Here is a 21938-nt window from a genome sequence, read left to right on the forward strand (position 1 = left end):
CCAGTTTATTACATGAGCATAAACAACGGTATTGATCATTATTGTTCTTCAGTCTTCGTGTCCTTTCGGCATTGCTCTCTATCAGACACTAGGACTAGGACCACTGATCCAGGTCCATGTCTCCGGCCATAACGTCATTCCAACACATTTATCAACACTGATCACACCAGAAGACCGTTCCCAATCAGTCAGTGGGCGGAATATTGGGTTACCAGATGAATTGTGTCATGTAATTATATCAATCTGATGAGTAGGTCAATGAGGTGGCATGATGATGCAACTACTGGTGGCTGCCTACCGCCTTGCTGCGATACAGGCAACATGGAACACAAACCACGTAGCACCTCAGCCCACAGAGTGATAGCTGTGCAGCCTGAATTGACAGTAGGAAATGATCCTAACCATTGTGTGTTGAGAGGCCAGCCTCAAGAGTATTTGTGTTGATTTTTGTTGCTTTCCATACCATTATACTCACGTGAGCCAGCCACTGTTTCAAAGCAGGTCCTGTATTTCCTTCTCTTTACATTGCAGTCTGGTTATGTCTCGTTGATAGTGGTAGTGTGGACATTTTAAAAACAAGAAATATCTTAAAAAATAAACTAAAAGAAACTCACTTCCCCAGATAGTAAACGTTTTTTCCTATATATATATATATAATATATATTCATATAAAATTAGGCAGTCGCTGAGGACGGCATTGTTAAGGCTATTCTATCATCGTCTGCCTGTTTAAATGCACATACAACCACACATGGTCAAAGGAGTAAATAGCGTAGGTAGTTAGAACTACTAATTTTAACGAATAGAACGTGGAATGCGTCTAGGGGCTACATCGCTGGCTGCTCTTTTCCCCTCGTCCTCTTCAAGCCAAAGATGGGATAGAATGATATGACCCATGATCATTCTGGATGATGTGCAGAAGCTAACGATGCAGAGAAAGACCAGAACAAATTCATCTAAATGGATTGTAATGGATTTTTCTTTCTTCCAGTTTCTCCATCTATTCCAGTTCCCCTAAAAAAGCTATTTCTAAAACACACAGGCCCATATGCATAACGTATCGTAGAATACAGAGTGCTGAGTTATAACTAGTAGTATATATGGTCAAGTGACCTGCCCATCGTTCCCAAGTCTTAGAGGGTTTCTGCATGAGGGCTGTTAAAGATGCTATACGTTAGTGCTGCTATGAGTCGTATCAGCGGGATAAGAGATTGTCGAAGGACTCCTGGTTTTCTGTGCATTGGTACAAAACAGAGTTGATAGGATAAAAGAGGGTACATTGGAATTACTTATTATTGTCAAGCACATTCAACACTCAATCAATATTATCTCTTGCCTCTGTGCCTCGCTCACCGCTCTGACACTATCTCCCACTACATCTGTCTCGTTCTCTATGGCCAGTATTCTTTATCATCTAGAATGCAAGCATTATTAAAGTGAATTAGCATAACGTTCTTTTTAGGTGAAATATAGGGATAAAGTCAAGAGAAGTCCAACCCTCCATGTAGAGTATAATGGTAGTCAAGGGGGGGGGGGGGGGCACACACACCAACCACCATACTGGACTGAGACACTTCAGCCAGAAACACGCAGGGGGGCCATAACAATGATGTCAACTCCACTTCCTGAAAGCGGTTGGCTTCCTGGATCTCTCTCTCTCACACACACACACACACTCTCCCTCCCCCCTCTCTCTCTCTCTTTGGTCCTGCTAAAGCTCGCCCGGTTTCTGGTTGCAGGCGGTGCAGACGCGCACCGGGTGGTCCCACCCTCGAGAGGGCACGGCGCGGCGCTCGGGGGAGCAGTCGTGACACACACCCTGGCCACAGGCGCGACAGTGGTGGATGGAGAGGCGGGCGGAGAACTCGCGCTGGCAGTCGCAGCAAGAGTGGATGTCCTGGTCTGGGACCCAGTAGGAGGGGCGCGCGGCGTCTTTCACCAGGCCTGGGGAGCACAAGGACGGGTCAATAATATGTGTTTATCAGTTGGCATAGTGAGATGTGGTTGTGTTGCACTGCACTTGCACCATTTCAATGGCATATTCAGCTACATTAACGATAGTGGCTCGGGAGGTAGAGCAGTCGTCTGGTAATCCGGAGGTATTCCCGGGCAGCATGCCATAGTGTCCTTGAGCAAAGACACTTAACCCCTAACTGCTCCCGATGAGCAGGTAGGCACCTTGCATGGTCGCCTCTGCCGTCGGTGTGTGAATGTGAGTGAATGGGTCAAATGTGAGGAACAAATTGTAAAGCGATTTGGATAAAAGCACTATATACTGTAAATGCACCATTTACCATTACATTTTTTATCCAAAACGACGTACACGTTCTGTACAACAGGTCAGCAGGAAGGGTACAACTCTGGCAGCTAAGTAACATAGTTTGTCAAACAGTGTTGAACTTGAGTGCTACAGTCTTGAGTGCATAGTAGGTAGTAATATAGGCAAGGAAGATTACTTAGTAGCAAAGTGGATGATGGGAAAAAACGAGGTTACAAAGGTTAATATATACTGTATATAAGAAGAAAGAAATTAGTCGATGGCGAAAAAAAATGCGGGTTTTGGCTGTCCCGACTGTGGTGGGATGTTTGTTGGAGCGAAGAGCGAGAATAGCCTGCTTCTCTCTAACCCCCCCCCCCACCCCCACGGAGCTCGGCTAGGAGTGGGTCTGAGGCAGCCAAAAGATGTAGAGAGCATAGGGGTCTTGAGGGTGTGTAGTTAGAGGTACCAGCTAGGTAACAACATCCTAGTTCCATTTAAACCTCCCGCCAATGCCGCCATGCGTACATATTGTATTACTATTGGGAATGATTGAAATGGTCAGTACAGCTTAGAGAACCAGTGGCTTCCATGCATCAGGTGGAGAGAACCACCACTGGTAACACTTAACAGCTACTATAAGAGCTCTCGAGACACAGTTGGTTAAGTTTTACGCCCAATTATCACATGTCCTCCTCGCAACAGGACGATGGGATTCGAGAAATGGCCGAATGGTTCCCAGATGTATAAGCCGGTACTCACCCAGAGGGATATCTATGGCACCGACCACCACTCCCAGCGTGTTCTGAACAGCCTCTCCAACCTTCCTGGCTATCAGAGTTCCTCCTTCCTCTTCCTCCAAGGCTGCATCCAGTAACTCTGGAACACACACACACACACACGTAATGATTCAATTAACTACACAGGGTAAAATGGGACACTAAACCTAATACAGTAGCATTTGATTTATCAATACACAGGATATGATGTCATTATCCCTTGTGCTGTAGATTAGGGTGAGTACTTACATAGGAACCTAGTTTTGATGTAATGTAAAAGGGGTATGTTAATGAACCTCCCATCACAGACGTTTCATTGGGTTAGACCCATGACACCTCCAGAAGGCTCAGCAGTAGACTCTGGCATACTGTACCAGACCTACCGTACACCCACCAGTACCACACACCCACCCACTGACTGCCGGGGTACGCGTGATTACCAAAACAAGCCGCATTTCTCGGAGACGCTCTCCGATTGGCCGACGCCTGTTTCTACACTGGTTAAGCTTAGGCACTCTTCGAAGTTGGTTAAGGTTAGAGTTTGTCTTAGAGCATGGCGATAGAACGCCAGGTAGTTTGCAGGCTGTTTGACGAGGAAATGGGCAAAGACACAGCTCGTCACGGATTGGCCAAACGCATCAGTGGCCAATCAGAGAGCGTCAGTCAGTGCCAATCAGAGAGCGTCTCCGAGAAATGCGGCTTGTTTTGGTAATCACGCCCGGGGTACACTAGCCTACATTACTACCGGTATGTCATAATCAGCCTCCTTACCAACCCCTCCTCTGTGCCTATCAGCTTCAACATGTAAAACACACTACAGCTGTACTGTAAGTGTAAGTTATCCATTTGCATACCGGTCGGGATGCCCCGGTTGTGGAAACAGGCGTCACAGACACGGACAGGGCCTAGACCCCATCCCCTCTCTGGGACGGGACGGTTCTTAGAGGAGCAGGCGTCACAGAAGCCCTCCCCGCAGGCACGGCAGTGGTGCTTTGTGTCGTTGTGCTGGAACACCTCTACACACTTATGGCAATTCTAACACACACACACACACACACACACACACACACACAGAGAACATATGGCATGAGCTCACTGCCAAATTACAGCACTGTGGCTCTTAAACATGGACAAGTAGAACATGACTTTCAAAAATAGGTTTATTGGATTAAAAAGGCACCATAAATGTAACATTCCACTTTGAAAAGATACGAAAAACAAGTTCTGTGTATCTAGCAACCGCATTCAAGGGTTATTTATCAGTTAATAATTCTACAAGATACCTTAAAAGTTAGGAACTTGGTAACCCTTGGTCATTTTAAACCCATGGTTTTAAACCATTCTGTCTCCGTTTATACCCGTTTATGGTTTTTTGTATCTTTCATTAACTGTTTTTATAGATGGTTTCAGTGGAAGTCTGTTGCTAGGGAACAATTTGGACCCAAGAGTATTTCCTGTCAACTATTGCATTAGCAACAGGAAATAAACTTGGGTCCTTTTAGGTTTAGTTAATGTTATCGTTGTCACGTTTAAACCGCCCTATACATTTGTTTTAATTGATTGTTCTCTTTATTTTGTATCTATTGTTATTCTGTGTCTTTTTAAAGTTATTTTAAACTGTCATCATTGTGAGTGAGGGTCTGGCCTCAATTACCTTTCAAGGATAAATAAAAAGGCAATAATGACAATGATAATAATAATAATAATAATAATAATAATAATAATAATAATAATAATAATAATAATAATAATAATAATAATAATAATAATAATAATAATAATAATAATAATAATAAGCCTAGGAACACTGATGACATTACCTTGCTTAATGGAAGTGCTTCCCTACAGTCTCTCCTGTCTTCCAGTTTTCCTTGACCTGCACCACTGCTGACACTAATGGACGTTTCAGACATTTTAAAAGGCTGCTGCATCAACTCTATAGTTCATTGTCACTCACAACCATTTGATTGTTACCGGAAGCCAGATCACAGACAGGTCTAAAGAAAAAGGTTTGTCCTCATATGTGGACTAGAGCAGTGGTTCTCAAACTTTTTACACCAAGTACCACCTGAGAACGTAGCTGGCTCTCCAAGTACCACCATATGACCGGCGTTAAAATACAGTCTATTCAGCTATGCACAGTTCACGCAGGAGGCAAATGTATTCCTAATACCATTATTTATTGTTAACTTTTGTCAGACACAGCCACAATGTACAAAGGGATAGCACTAGAACTAGCAAACGCTTCCACACAACTCATACAATGCAAGAACAACTGTATTTCAGCAAATGTACTTAATTCTCACTCACTCACTCACTCACAGCAAGCAATTGTCCGTCACACACTCTCTCTCACACACACACACACACACACACACACACACACACACACACACACACACACACACACACACACACACACACACACACACACACACACACACACACAGTTACAAAAACTTAATTTCCTGCATTCTGGTGCAGGAATTTTTGAATTTTTACCCTTTAAATGCCAGTGTTTGTGATGGGCATCACAAATTATTGTAAAAAAGAAGAAGAAAACACATATTCAATACATTTTTGAATGGCTACCATTTAAATGCCAGTTTGTGTGATGGCATCACAAATTATTGTTAACACTTTGACTGCCATGAAACGTGTTTTGACGTCATTGCTGACCATGTTCAAGTTGCCGGGGGACGCTGTACAGCGTCCTTATATCAATATTTCAAAAATCTGCGATCGGATTCATATGTCCCCTCCGCTGGCCTGAGATCCACCAGGGCCCTGTTCCCCGTACCTGGTTCAACTAAGTCGATCAAGAGTCACATTATCCAGATTCAGTTAACCCGATGTTTGAAGCCGGGATTTTCCTGTTCCTCGAAGGTGGATTCAGTCTCGTTAACTCAAACCAGACTTGAGACCCAGGATAAATGTGCGCGGCCGCTTCAGTTGAAAAGCCAGCACGTATCGATAGCAGAGATCCTGATTCTCTAGCGGCATTGATTGATTAATTGATTTAAAACTTTATTAACATATTGCAGTACGGCTCAATCGCCTCGCCGACAAGTTAAATGCGTTATCTATAGGCTAATTTTAAGTCCCTCATTACCTCAATCAATCAGATTATATTCCTTTAAACTTGCCTGCTGGATTGAATAATCAAATGAGATCTTGCTAGCGAAAATAATTAGTTAAACTGTTATACAGAATAACGATACGGCTCTCTTACCCATTGATTGATGTATGGTCGAACTTTTACTTATCTCCACTGTGGTGTAACGGGTTCTTCTTTTGACTTTCACGCAGACGACCGGGGTTCGAAACCTAGTCTTTTCCTTCTCTTTGCAATGTAGGAATAATTCAATTTGGTGCACGTTGAGAGCTATATAAAGAATGACATCCTCAATGCATGTAGATTTATAATATTTTAACTTAAAACTAGGCTACTTCTGCGTATAATCATTAATATTATATTCCAAAAAATTATATTGGAAACACGGGGTTTCGAACACCGGTCGCCGGGTTGCCAGGATTGAGCACTACCGCTGCGCCACTGTGCCAGATGGGATAAATTCATTGTTTATACATTAATGAACGAGAGACCCGTGTTTAGAATATTCTTTATTTTGAATGAAGTTTCATAATGTGTACATCGCACCGAGCGAGCGCCACGGTATATAACGTGCATTATTTAGGACAAAGTGAATTTAGTATCAGCATTTTGGGTCTATTTTACATTTCAAAAGCCCCCTCTGGAAGAATGGAGCACAAAAACGTAATTCAGAATGGTATAATGCAGAACGTAGACTGTGGGAATAATTTCAGGAAACGGGCTGTCATTTCTTTGCGGGGGCGTGGCGATGGTTCATCCGGCTAACTTGAACTTAAACCCTGCTTTCGACCAGGCTCAAACTTTTGGATCTGTTGTCATGGTGATTTGGACAATCCAGGTTCGGGGAACCGGAAAGTCCGGCTTAAGTCAGACTTCACCGAAAGTTATCCGGCTAACTCAGTTATCCAGGTACGGGGAACGGGGCCCAGCAGGACCCACTGAGCTCTCTGGCGGTTCAGGAGCGCCATCTGGTGGCCGATCGGCGCAATCGCTTTAACAGGAAGTGGCATAGAGGTTGTGCTACGTCCGTAGTACTTCCGGGTGCTCGCTATAGGTCCCGCGACTCTGGCTCGTCACGCTACACAGTGATCGATTGCCAATAACTCGATAAACAACATGATTTGGACGTATATACCATTATACAAGCTGGAGATGGACCGGGTAAATTTACATCCCATAATGATAAGATTTCAACTCTACGATGATCGCCCAACGGCGCGCGGAGACTGGGGTGAGTTTCAGCGTGTAACGTTACCGTCTTCGATACTAACTGCTATTATCAACATTTGACCCACATTAGATGATTGGTATAACGCTGCCCACGGAATTATAAACGGCCCCTAGCCCATCCGGTCAACATCAGATGACGTGTAGTAACTTCTAGAAGTACGTCTAGTTGTAATTTTTTATATCGCGCTGATTGCCATAAAACTGTATTGCATCATCAATATAATGTATTTGGGGCTATAGATCACGTTCTGGAGAAAGCTGCAGAAAGAGATGAAAACATACTTATACATTAGACCAGGGGTCAGCAACCTTTTTGACATGGAGTGCCTGTTTGAAATATAGTTGTAACTAGTGTGCCTCAACAATATTACATGCATCGTAATTTTTTCTGATAATCAGGTATTTTTAATGATAATCTTTACATTATTACATCATTATTGTTATTGTTATTATTAACAATATTATTATGATGGTTGTATCAACCCTAAATCTGAGTTTGGGGGGGGGGGGAATGCAATGCAGACAAACAGCTGCATACAGTGCGACCATTTCACTCACATTTGCCCATTCATTTTTGGACACATCACACACCATCGGTGTGTGTACTGTACGTGTGCTGTCATAGCTCCACCTACAGGCCTAATGGAGAACACCAGGAGAACACCAGGATGTGAATGGAGGGTGAATGTGAGGTATATCGTGTAAATAAGTTTTGATTGATCGCAAGACTACACTGTAAAAAAAATAATAATAATAAGTTACCAGAACTTAAAAATATTGAGTTCAGTTACTGTGCATTAAGGTTTTCAGTTTTCAATCCATAATAAGTTAACAGAAAAATAAGTACACAACCACATTATTTCAACCTAATAAAACTATGTTTATTGTCATTGTTTTAAGAACACAAGTTGACTTGGTAATACTCACATTTTGAGTAAAAAAAATTGCTTTTAACATGTGCAATGTTCAATGAAATAGAAAAATAAATAATAAAAATAGTTGATTAATCCCACTGGTCACAATGGTGACCGTAATAATGTTTTTGTTATAAGGCTCTGCCAATGTTACTGAGTGATGTAGCAATGTATTTCCAGCTAAATTGAAATAATAAACAAATAAAGGGTCTCAATTAAATATGTGGTAGTAAAAAGAACCTGTGGGAGGATTTCAACAAGATAAATGTGACAACAGTGCAAAATATTTCACTATAATATTTCAGAGCAAAAAAAAATATATATATATATATACTTTTTTTTTTTTTTTTTACTGCTGCCCCCTGTGCCTATGCAAATGCCCCCGCGTGCCTATGCAGGCACGCATGCCTAGGGTTGCCGACCCCTGCATTAGACCATACTTTACTATGAATATGTGAATGAAAAAGTTTAACGTTGCTACACAATGAACAATACATATAGGACTTTGAATGGGCCCTAATAATGGCAATGTAGCAATAGAATTTAAAAAGTTATAGCCCTGCAAAGAAGGGGACTTTCTCCATAGACAAATAGCGCTGGCAATCTATGGTATATCATGAATTGAACCTTAGGCAACCAAAGTTAAAAAAAAACACAAAAAGTAAAATATTTACAATATATCAAATGCAAAGTACATTTTTCTGGGGGGGATTATTACAGGCTAGGCATGTGTCAATGATTAGCAGCAACACATATTTTGATGGATTTTTTGTAATGTCAGATTTAACACCAACTCTTTTCAGAAAAGTGGGAGTATTTAATTTTTTATCTGACATTACAAGAAATCTAAAAATAAATGGTTATGATTAGGGCTGAAGTTGAATTAAAGATTTATGACCGTTTAGACTGCATTACTCTCTGTCACAGTGATCTCCTGGTTGTTCCCCACTTAGACTATCTAACTATCACGCTGCCGCAACCAGAAACACTGGCCTGGCCTGCTTCTAAGTTCAGTGGCCTGACTGCAAATTTTTTTTTTTTTTTTTAAATAATCTTTTTTTTTTAGCTTTTTTGGAAATGTTTTCAAGTACCACCAGCAGTACCACCAAGTACCACTAGTGGTACGCGTACCACAGTTTGAGAACCACTGGACTAGAGTATACTGACCAGGATAAGGGAGTTGGGCTTCCAATAGGCCGGGGCTATCTGGTCGGTCAGCCAGGAAGTCACTGCTTTAGCAGGCTTGACACTGAGCTCCGACACAGACTGGGAAATGTAGTTCACTCCATCCAGCAGCCTCTGGGCCGCATTGTTGTTATCCTTCAGGAAGCCGTCAGACTGGAAGGAGAGAGGGAGAGGGGGATAGCTGGAATGGTTAGAGCAGCCGTTAAAATAGTGTTACGTCAATTTAACTGCAACACATCTTTCTAAACACTATATGGACCGGCGATGACAAGCAATACAGAAATATAACATTAAATCTCGAGGCCTTTAGTTAAAAGATGTGTCCCGTTTGTATGAACTGGCTGTCCCAGTGTGGCCTCACCCCGGGCCAGATGTGCTGGATCTCGGTTCTAACCACGGTGTCCACCGGATCCTGGTTCCCGTACCAGTACTGCCTGCTCCTGTAGATCACTGCACAGTTGGGGCACTCTATCACATACCTGGAGAAACACCATGCTCATTTCATCATCTCAAATATATTAAAAGTAGGGATGTCCGATATTAGCTTTTTTACTGATATCCGATATACCGATATTGTCCAACTCTTATTTTCCGATATCAACCGATACCAATATATGTGGGATTTCGCCCACATATTACATTACATTACATATCTTTTGTCGTGGAATTAACACAACATTATGCATACTTTTGAACTTATTCTTACTTGCTTGCCTGGGTAAATAAAGGTTAAATACATATGAAAAAAATATATATATATATTTAAACCGATACCGATAATTTCCGATATTACATTTGAATGCCAATATCGGTAGGCCGATAATATCGGACATCTCTAATTAAAAGTTAATTTTATTGTTTCTACACGACACTTGGAGTCCAAATATATTCAATGGGAACAGAAGACTGAAACCAGACACAAATTCACTTTTTTTTATGGCTTTAACTTTTTTCTAACCAACTCGATATTGAGTCAATTAGAAACAAATTTGATACAGCATTTCCAGCTATCCTGAATGAGAAGAACAGAGTCTGGCAGCACTCACTCACCCGGACCAGGCATAGATGGCCAGACCGAACCAGGGCGAGTCAGAGGAGGCCGTTGTCTTGGGAACCACTACCACCTCCTTCCCACCCTCATAACAGGCCTGAGAAGACCAGCAAACATACTCAACACATACTCGACACAAAAAATATATGCCTGGATAAGTGTGTACTGTGTACAATGTGTGTCTGTGTGTGTGCGCAAGTTGAGCCTTTACTAACCTTACAGGTGTAGATGCGGTTGTCATACTGTGCAGAGTAGCGGCATCTGTGTTTGGCTTCATGGTCTATCCCTTCCTTCAGGTGGTTCATGCTGTTCTTGCAGCCCGAGCTGAAACAGTGAAAGTGACATGTTCATTCAAAGGTTCACCCACGTGGACGTTGAGCGACTCATATGAATCCAAGGTGTCCGGTGAAGGAGGAGACACCCACCCACAGCTGAGGCAGATGCTGGAGCAAGTGAAGTACTCATCGGGGAAGAAAGAGTTGCTGGCCAGGTGCTCGTCTTGGATTTCCCCGCTGAACCTCTCGCTCAGGGCCTGAGAGAGGAAAGAGAGAAAGAAGAGAGGGAGGGAGAGATGGAGTGAGGAAATGAGAGAGGCCGATGCAAATGCAATAACACAAACATCTTTTATTTCTCTGATAAACACACAAGTGCACCAGAGTCAGACAAGAAGATACCAATTTCCTCTCGTGTGTTCAGTAGAAAGCTAGCCTAGCTTAGCACAGATGAATGGAAGCGGATATGGACCAGCTCTCCCAGAGTTTTAAGCTAGGCTAGTGGCCTTTAAGGTGCTCGTTGGGGTGTGCAGTTGCGGAGTGTATGGTTGTGAGTGGCTGTCTCGTAGTGAGGACTGGAGTGTTGGACGTCCCGTGATGATGACCGGGAGGATGCGACCCTCTCTGCGCCGCCCCCTTGCCTCAAATAGGTTTCCTCTAAGGTTTCTCTCCTCCACATTGCCTGTGGTGCATTTTTTCCTATTGCTAGGTTTTCGTGTGTTTTTCCTTACCTTCGCGTGGGGTATGTCTGCGAGTGTTGCATTTATTTTATTTACTTAAAAATGTTTGGACTTCATGGTGTTTTTGTTTTGTTCTTGATTTATTGTGATGTTTCTTCTTGACTTGTTTAACACATCCTGCGCCAAAAACGTCGTACAACGTGTTTCAAGTTCATGCTAATTATGCCAATCCACGGCGTACAACGTTATTGAGATCATATTTCATTTTTTCGCCATGTTATTCATATTTCCCTCACAGAGCCTGGTCTGATGCAGTGTGAGCCGGCACAACTCTGCAACGCTTCAATACTGCCCCCTGGTGGATAATTGGCGAGTTGCCAAACCGGAAATGGACGAGTCGATCTCGGTGCGTCTCCGAAATGCGTCCGGCCACTCGCATATTGTTGCGGGACTGTATACACACGTCCGTGTGTAGCGATCGCTGCCCTAAAGCAATAATCGATACGATTTGGCCGTGTATTATGATTATACAAACCGGAAATGGATTTAGGCGATCGCCGTCAAATAAGTGGGATCTTTTTCCTCCAGTCTCATCGTCGAACAGTAAGAGGACGCTGACGTTACTTTCAGCCTGTTTGTTTATTATTATCCATGCAAACTGCTCTGATCAATATATCACCCATACTACATAAAGCATTTAACGACGATCACGGAATTATAAACGACCCCCCCCCCCTCCGTTCATCCGCGCATGATCATACGTTTAGGAGTTGTGTGGAAGCGTTTGCTAGTTCTAGTGCTATCCCTTTGTACATTGTGGCTGTGTCTGACAAAAGTTAACAATAAATAATGGTATTAGGAATACATTTGCCTCCTGCGTGAACTGTGCATAGCTGAATAGACTGTATTTTAACGCCGGTCATATGGTGGTACTTGGAGAGCCAGCTACGTTCTCAGGTGGTACTTGGTGTAAAAAGTTTGAGAACCACTGTTCTAGACGGTATTTTCGTATGAATGTATGAATGAAAAAGTAAAACGTTCCTACATCCTGAACGATAGATAATCGATGTTGAATGGGCCATAGTAATGTCAATTTAGCAATACAATTAAAAAAGTTATAGCCCTGCAAAGAAGGTGAACATCTCCATAGACTTACAGTGCTGGCAGAGAACGGTATAATATGCTCAAATTGCGTGGCAGGGAATGTGTTAAAGAAGACGTGTCCGACCCATGGGGACATTAACGTGTGTTGTCGGGCCTTACAAATAACTTTGATTTGATGTGATTTTATTTGATTTGACGAATTTACAGTTGCAGCTTGGCCAACTGTGGGACCGAGGAAGCGGTCAACCAAATGTATGTACGCAGGCCAGACCCGGCGCCATGGGCGGGCATTAGGGGGCCGGGCCCGCCCCCACTGAGTCAGCTGTGCCCACCCTGGTAAATTTTTTTTTTCTTTCTTTTTTGTCAATCAAAGTCAACTATCCAAATCCTTAGTCAGGGACAGCCCTAGTGGGCACTGATGTCAACAACAACACTACTGAAGCTAGCACGGCACTCTGTGAGAATTAGTTTTCTACCCTCAAGAACGTGTTTACAGAACATCGCCTTAGTATATGCTTCATCGACGCAAGGCCAATTTAATTCAGTTGGCATTTGAGAAGGACTTAACAAAAAGGTTCAGGAATGAGTGGAGGAACAGTGTTTTAAGAAGTTTCACTCTGTCCCCAAACGCCGCTTGCCGCTCTACTAACGATGGTGAGTAGCCTGTGGAGGAATTTTGTTTGCTTTTTTATGCACCTTATTTTTGTCAGTTCAGTTCAGTTTGTCAGTGAATTCAGAAGTGTTGAATAAATGGAGACTTTTCAAAGATATAGAATAGAATAGAAATGTATTATCCTGAGGGAAATTTGACACTGCAAATCACTCAACATTAAACATTTAGACAGAACAAGTCGCGAATAAGAATAACAAAACAAATGGCCTAAGAATAAAAATAAAATGAAATAGAATAAAAATTGAATAAAATATACAGTAAATAAATACAGTAAAAATATACTGAAGTCTACAGTAGGTGTAATATTGCACAGTGCTGTTTAAAAAGTAAGAGTCCAGGAAGATGGTGTCACTCTGTGCTCAGTGATGCAGTGAGGCACAGTGATGCATTGTATAGTCTGATGGCTGTCGGAATGAAGGACTTCCTGTGCCGTTCAGTGCTGCATTTAGGGAGTGTGAGCCTATAACATGCTCCTCCTGTCAGCCAAGTCTGTGTATAGTGGGTGGGAGGGGTTTTCCCTGATGGCCTGGAGCTTAGCAAGGTTCCTCCTCTCCGCCACCCTCGCTAGAGTCCAGCTCCACCCCAACCACGCTACTGGCCTTCCTGACCATCTTATCCAGCCTGTTTGTGTCCCCTGCTCTCAGTCCGCTGCCCCAGCAGGTCTGTTATATATATCCGTTCAGTCTGTTTTTGTATTAGTGAATGTTCTTAAAATTAGATTTTTCAATTGCCTCTCTGCTGTTTAGTTCAGCACCGTGGGCAGCGCCAAGCAAGCCACAGCGCCGTTGTCCCAGCTGAAACGTATAAAAGGGAACCCGTGTTGAAAAACTATTGTGCCCCCCCGAGAACATGTTATGCCCCCCCACTAATTTGTTTCTGCAGCCTGGTCTGACGCAGGCATGTACATACATAACAAACCAACCAACACGTCATCCGGTGAACCCACGGAGAGTAGTAGCGATAGAGGTGCTCCTTCCAAACACCCAGAACAAGTCTGCATCTACATCCCGTCCACGCACCTGCAGAGCCTTATGGACGACGCTGGCGGAGCGCGGGGAGCGGGTGGTGTTGTTGTCCAGCTGCTGCTCCAGGCTGCGCAGCAGACCACTGAAGTCCGTGGGGGGGTTGTAGGTTCGAGTCCCGCGGTACTGGATGGAACTGAAGGCCTCTGGGAACAGACCCAACTTCCTGAAACGCTCCTGGAGCAGACGTTCTGCCGACTCGGACGGTTTGTCTGCGAGAGAGAGGGAGGGAAAGAAAAAAGAAAGGCGAGAGGTTCACTTTAAAAGTGAGGAATATGAAATGGGTACTATTGAAAATGATCTTGGCTCACAAGATGTTTAATATTACTACCCATCCAGCAGTACATTCATATTTACTGTTTCATATGTACATATGATATGTAGCTTAACTTAATATTTATTCTCTCCTTAGTGAGACGCATTTAATGGTAGGTGACGTGTCAAGACTGGCAAATCGGCAATATCACGTTATCTCCTCATCCTCAGCCGATGATAAGACGAAAGGAGTAGTCATAGTTACAAGACGTAACCTTGATATCAAAATCTTGGATGTATGGTCGGACACGGAGGGAAGGATTACTATAGCAAAAGTTGAATTCTTGCATAGGAAGATGGCTATAATAGCATTGTATGCTCCTAACACATTTGATTCAGCGTTCTATAATACAATCACGAAGAATATGTTGGAACTTAATGGATACGCTCTCATTGTGGGTGGCGATTTTAATGCGTGCTGGGATGCGGAGATAGATAGGTCCGGTCCCTCTGAAACGAGCGACCAGAAACGGGCCTCTAAGGCCCTCAGGATGTGGGCCAAAGACACGGGGCTCACAGACCTCTGGCGCTTATGCAACCCCACCCTCAGAGATTACTCTCACCTGTCAGCCAGACACAAAAGCTTCTCTCGAATTGACTATGCATTCGCGTCCCCTAATATGTTTGATAGTTTCGATGTCTCATTGGTTCCCTTGGCTCTCTCAGACCACAAGGGGATTTTCCTTACGGCAACCTTTGGCAGGCTCTCCGCAAGAGCTCCCAGATGGCGTTTTAATTCGACCTTGCTAAAGAACGATGACTTCTGTTCTGAGTTCAGGAGTAAACTAGCTGAATTTTTGCAGATCAACGTTGGCACAGTAGAAGACCCTAGGGTCCTGTGGAACGCATTGAAAGGATTCATCAGGGGTCATGTCACACTATTTGCCTCCAATTTGCGAAAATCCCGGTCAAAAAAGCTAGAAGGACTGGAATCATTATATGCGGACCTATACGCATCCTTGCAAACTGACTATAATGAACGACTAAACACACAACGTAAGATAGTCAAAAAAGAAATAAACTCCATACTTAAACAACAGTCTGAGTTTTTGATACATAGGACAAGACAAAATTACTATTTTCACGGCTCCAGACCTAGCCATCTATTGGCAATGAAAATACGATCAAATGATCATTTCTCAGATATCCCCTCGATTAGGACGAGCCAGGGTGCAGTCACTACTGATTCGAAAAAGATCAATGACACTTTTAAAGAGTTTTACTCACAGTTATATAGCTCAGAGGGTAATCTGGATGACTCTAGATTTGAATCGTTCATTGGCGGGCTTGAGATACCCCACATTTCTGAGGAAGAGGCCAAGGAACTGGGGAGACCGATTACTCTCGTAGAATTGAGGGAGACTATTGTTGAAATGCAGAGGGGTAAGGCGCCAGGCTGGGATGGTATTCCACCCGAAGTGTATTTAGCTTTCTGGGACGAACTGGGTCCATTGATGCTCGATATGATCAATTACGCTATCGAACAAGGGGAGTTCTCAAGAGATGTCAATATGGCGTTGATTTCTTTACTTCTCAAAAAGGACAAAGATCCCAATGATTGTGGTAGCTATAGACCCTTGAGTCTTCTCGGGGCCGATTTAAAGGTGTTTGCCAAGGTGCTGGCCCGTCGCCTGCAGAGATTTATGTCTGTATTGGTACACTGCGATCAAACTGGTTTTATCCCGGGGCGTCTGGCTGCAGATAATCTTAGGAGGCTGTTGCATGTAATCGATAACAGTAAAGACAATACAACTCCATCCACAGTTCTGTCTTTGGATGCCATGAAGGCGTTTGACAGACTTGAGTGGTCATATCTGTGGAAGGTACTTGAGGTCATGGGTCTTGGAAAGAGTTTTATTCATATGATTAAAGTCCTGTATGCCTCGCCGTCTGCGATGATACTGACAGGCAAAAACTGTTCCACACTCTTTCCAGTCTCCAGATCTTCTAGACAGGGTTGCCCTCTGAGCCCGGGACTGTTCGCGCTTTCCCTCGAACCTTTATTAGGCAATCGGAGGACATCGTCCCCATAATGGTCAACAATACTCCACACAAAATTGCTCTCTATGCGGATGACCTGCTGATTTTCATGGACGACCCCTCCCGGTCGGCCACAAAATTATTGAGGATAATCGACGACTTTGGTAAATTGTCAGGTTTTAAGATTAACTGGAACAAATCAGCCTGCCTACCTCTTAATGAACTGGCCAAGGCGGTACGACTACCAGCTGATATCCCCATAGTAGAACATTTTAAATACCTGGGCATAGAGATATTCCCCACGCTGAACCAAACTACTAAGTACAACTTCACGGGTACTTATGATAAAATACGCCAGGATCTAGACAGGTGGTCGTCCCTTCCTAACTCCTTACAAGCCCGGGCTTCCATAATCAAAATGAACATCCTGCCTAGGATAAATTTTATTAGCTCAATGCTCCCCCTGCCCCCTCCAATAGACCACTGGCGCAAGGTACAATCGATGGTATCTAAGTTTGTCTGGAATAACAAACGCCCGAGAATCAAAAGGGCTACTACTCAACGTAGGAAACAAGATGGGGGCCTCGCAATCCCTGATTTTTAAACTGTATTTCTGGTCCTTTTCACTGAGACCTTTGATGTGCTGGCTAGACCCTGTAGAGGCTGTATCGTGGCGCTCCTTAGAAGCGGCGGCGGTGTCTCCGCTAAGATTGCAGGATGTAGTGTACTCCACTGTCTCTATTGCGAAATGCCGGCTGAGGTATGGACCGATCATAACTCACGTGATCCAAACGTGGCGTAATGTACAGAGGTCGTGTGGGGTTAAATGCCCTTGGCACCTGGACTCTCCAATTTTTAATAACCAGCAATTACTTGTTGGACACAAGCCGGTTAATATTCCTCAATGGCAAAGGAGGGGAGTGCATACTCTGGAGGATATTTATGATAAGAACGGCCTCCGTGCGTTTCAGGACTTAAGAGAATTTTATGATCTTCCCGGCGAGTCCTTCTTTCTTTACCTTCAACTAAGGTCAGCACTGAGGGCGCATGGCGTACCGTGGGCTCAAGCCTTGCACCCACACCCCTTCCTCAGGCTCATAGTGGACAGGACGACATCCAGAGGGTTTGTCTCCGACTTTTATACGCTCTTAATTCAATCCACGTATAAAAATGTATCATTGGATACAATCTGGCGTGTTGATATCCCGGAGTTGGACCCCGAGTTTGACTGGGATGATGTTTGGGCAAATGTGGCATTATCTTCCCGCAACCCCAATCACCAGCAAATTAATTTTAATTATATTCATAGGACCTATCTTACACCTAGGAAGCTATTTGCTATGGGACTGATAACCGACTCTCGGTGCACTTTGTGCTCTCAAAAGGCCACTGGCACTTATATGCATATGTATTGGGATTGCCCACCAGTGGCCCGCTTCTGGAGGTCAATAACGGACAAACTTTCAGATCTGTGTGGCTTAACTATCCCATTCACAGCTGTTACGCTACTCCTGAACGATATAACGACACTACCCGCGTCCGTACAACTGAAAAGGGTTGTCCTAGCGGGCGTCACAGCAGCGAAGAAGCTAATAGCAATGAGATGGAAGGAGCCTGAGAAGCTTACAATGATTAACTGGTCCCTAACGCTATTGGATGTGATTTATCTTGAGATATCCACGGCCCGGGTGATCGGGGTAGGGCAGGCTGGAATTGACCTGTGGTTCGCAGCAGCTGAGAAGGTAAAGACCGCAGTGTGCGGCTGAGCGGGGTTGGGGCGCTTGATCGGGGGGGTCCGGCGGTCTCTGGGGAGGGGGAGGAGGAAATGTCTTGTCTGTCTTGGTTTTTGTCTTGTCCTTCTTAACTTTGACTGGGGGGATTTTAGGGGGGGTTGGTATTTAGCTATTCTGCGCTATATGTCAATTCACATGCCATCTCCCCAAGAGACTAATATTGGCAGACTGATTGACCTGTCAACCAACTTGGAGGAAGAATTTCTTTCTTCTTGCACTTTACCTTCTGCAAGTTTGGCAGTCTTGAACATGTGTAAGGGACCTAGGCTATCTACAGTAAATCTGCGGCAACACTCTCATAAACAATCTTTTAAGTCACTCCACTTTGTAAAGGTGGGGAAAGGTTGCCATGTTTTGAAGACCCTTTTTGTTATTGAAGTAGCCATCTATATTTGATAGGTTGGACGCTGTTTCTTTTTCTTTTTGTCTTTATATTTATTATTCTGTATTATTATTGTTTGTTATTCTCCTGTGAAAGTTATGTTTTTTGTTACTGTGGTTATTGTGTTGTCCTGTTTCATGTAATTAATAATAAAAAAAATTTGATCAAAAAAAAAAACTTAATATTTATTCAACTGTGAAGATACAGTATTTGAACTAATTGACTGACTGACTTACTTGACAGACAGACACACAGATAGATGCATACATACTGTACATACAGTACTATCCATCTATAAGATATCACCCATCAGTACATACAATACACTTGAAACTTATACAGCTTCAACCTAAAAGCTGATCTGGAGCCAGTGGCATTGGTGCTGTTCCTCTGACATACCTGAGCCCAGTAGCTTGGTGTGGACCGTCTCGTGGAAAATGATCACGGCCGGTCCCAGGGTGGACAGAGGGACGTCTAAGCCACATCGCGTCGTGGTGGCCTTCAGCTCCCTGGTGAAGTGCTTCAAGTAAGCGTCAGACGCATCGCCAAGGAACTTAAAAAGGTCGTCATGGAGACGGTCGGCGTGTGTCCGGTAGATGACGAGGTCGGAGATGGCCAGGACTTTGAGTAGCAGCCGTGTTCGCTGGCCCTGGTTGGTTCCTGACCACCGGAGAAGAATGAACGTGTGTTTGCATGCTGCCCCGTCTGCCTCGACTTTATTGCAAAAAGTAAGCAATAACGCTCATGTAGTACAATCATAATACAAACTATTATCAACATAATCATTGTTCGCCCCTTACCAGCCCCCAGAAAACCCTCCGTGTCAATGATCACCACCCGGTGGATGGGGTCCATGGCCGCCCACACCCCCACCGTGCACGACTCCTGGGTGGGGGAGGTCTTGAACACCTCTCTTCCCAGGAAAAAGGTGTGGTTGAGGGTGTGGGACTTGCCCTCGCCCGTGTTGCCGAAGACAGACACCACCTTGAGCAGTTCGTCTGACCTGCATCCCAGTCTACTGACAAAGTCCTGTTCATCCTTCACCTGAGAACACAGCTGAACGCTTTAATCACAATAAAACAATGAATGCATTGAAACAGGACAGTGGAATAATAGTGAATTTAAGTTAAGGGTAGAAGCTGTAAGATAGTCAGACAGTGACCTCTAGGCAAAAGATGACAACATAGTACTGCATGTTGTTTACAGTTTTTGTTTTTCTCTGATGTGTGGATTGGATTTCATTGGGTATAGGCCGGGGGAGGGGGAGGGGTTGCTATAATGCTGGCCACACCTCAGGCTCTACTAAGAGAGATCTGTAGAATTTCACAGTATGATAAGTTACTAGTAAACTCCAACCCACACACCAAAACCAAAAAGTAAACAAAGTGCAAAACCAAGCAGAACCCCTGAAAGCCAGTCATGGACCCCCTGGGGATATCCAGACCCCTGGTTAAGAACCACAGATCTAGTGGGTTGCTAACACCTGTTGTGTGAATTGGCTCTTACCTGCATCTCCTCATTTTCATCCACCAGGAGGAAGCTGTACACATTCTCCAGTTTGGCTTTCAGGGCATCCGTCTCAGTGCCCCCGCCAGCAGCCACGTTCGGATCCTGGGCAGCTTTGGCTGGAGGGTAGGGGGTCAGAGGATGTTTCCTCTTGTTGATCCCGCTGTGCGTGCGCTTCTGGCAGTCCAGACACAGGTTGATCTTACAGCCCTGGCAGCGCACCACAGCTCTCAGGCGGCCACCGTTGACGGGGCAGCCGCTATCGCCTTTGCAGGAGTCACAGAAGGGAACGTGACCCGGGGCGATCCGGACCCGGTCATGGTTCCTCATACGCTCCTGGCGGTGGAGCTCCAGTTCACAGCGGACACACTGCAAGCTGCCACACTCATCACACTCGAACGCCGCCTCGTCCAAACCCCCACAGGCATAGCTCTCCTGACAGACTAGGCTGGTGTCCATTCCCTTATCTACAGACGGACTTTGACGACCACTCATTTCAAACTGACCAAGTCAAGGGGACCTCCTTGTTTCTGATAGCCCGTTTCAATTGTGGGTTGTGTGAGGTATCTGAAGTCACACCAGAATTACAAAAACAAACTGGTGCGAGCAATTATGTTGATCAGATGTGATATAAGCAAATATTTCCTCTAATGCATAATGTTTGCATTCCAAATGCCCAATTAAGTCAATGGGATTGGAAAGATGAATATGACACAGTCAGATGCTCAGGCTACTCAGCCTGTATAGTAAGACCGTTGTGTGAAAACAATTGTCACTGTACATGTCCGACAGTAGCACTAGCTACCTCAATGTTACAGATAACACTACATCTAGCAAGCAAGATTTATCATCGCCTTGTTTATCAGTGTTTAACTAGCGTTGAGTGTGCAAAGCTATTTGTCAGCTAAAATTAGCCTGGCACTCGATATAAACCGCCAGTAGGGCAGTAAAAAACACATATGTATCCTCCACTGTTCCAGCAAACATTAACATTATACGAACACACGAAAAAACACACAAACAACCTTGATTTAAAAAAAAAACAATGACCTAGTACCTTAGTTAGCTAGCTTCCCGTTGGACGACGACTGTTTTGTAATGTAAAAATGCTGCTTCAACAAACATATAAGCCATAACTTTAAAATCATAAAAATATATGATCTATTCTCTACAGTCGTATAATAACTAAGACATCGTTATTTGGAATAGTCTCGTCTCTCAGGTCATTGTGGGATAATATCCCTGAAGATGTTGTTGTCTTGTCAGTTTACTGATCAGCTGATCGGCTTGTTTTCACCCAGAGTGGTCAAAGGTCACAAACCACAAGGCATTTTGGGAAATGAAGGAATGGCTTGTAAATCAGTGACGTTTGAAATAAGTCTTACCAAACAAACATTATATGTCACTTACTTTCATATTCCCCACTCAGTTCACATTATTATTATTATTATTATTATTATTATTATTATTATTATTATTATTATTATTATTATTATTATTATTATTATTATTATTATTATTATTATTATTATTATTATTATTATTATTATTATTATTATTATTATTATTATTATTATTATTATTATTATTATTATTATTATTATTATTATTATTATTATTTGTTTTAGGTGCAGCTTCAACTGACGCTAAAGTGTGAGAGATATGACTTCATATCCCACA

At 43.5% G+C, this 21938-nt stretch overlaps 1 protein-coding gene across 1 annotated transcript; it reads right to left on the reverse strand.

Annotated features, from left to right (window-relative positions):
- Positions 1–4: 4 nt before the first annotated feature.
- zfyve1 (zinc finger, FYVE domain containing 1) lies at positions 5–21540 on the reverse strand. The gene is made up of 12 exons (XM_084315236.1): positions 20259–21540; positions 19553–19796; positions 19152–19412; positions 14280–14494; positions 10957–11063; positions 10747–10855; positions 10531–10628; positions 9842–9959; positions 9463–9633; positions 3891–4071; positions 3020–3136; positions 5–1944 (listed from the first exon to the last, which is right to left on the reverse strand). Exons 1-12 carry the CDS (start codon positions 20751–20753, stop codon positions 1712–1714), a joined length of 2349 nt encoding a protein of 782 aa, XP_084171362.1. The 5' UTR covers positions 20754–21540; the 3' UTR covers positions 5–1711.
- Between the last annotated feature and the right edge of the window lie 398 nt (positions 21541–21938).

The sequence above is a fragment of the Notolepis coatsorum genome (assembly GCF_963971535.1).
Source record: "Notolepis coatsorum genome assembly, chromosome: 5".
NCBI classification, from domain to species: Eukaryota; Metazoa; Chordata; class Actinopteri; order Aulopiformes; family Paralepididae; genus Notolepis; species Notolepis coatsorum.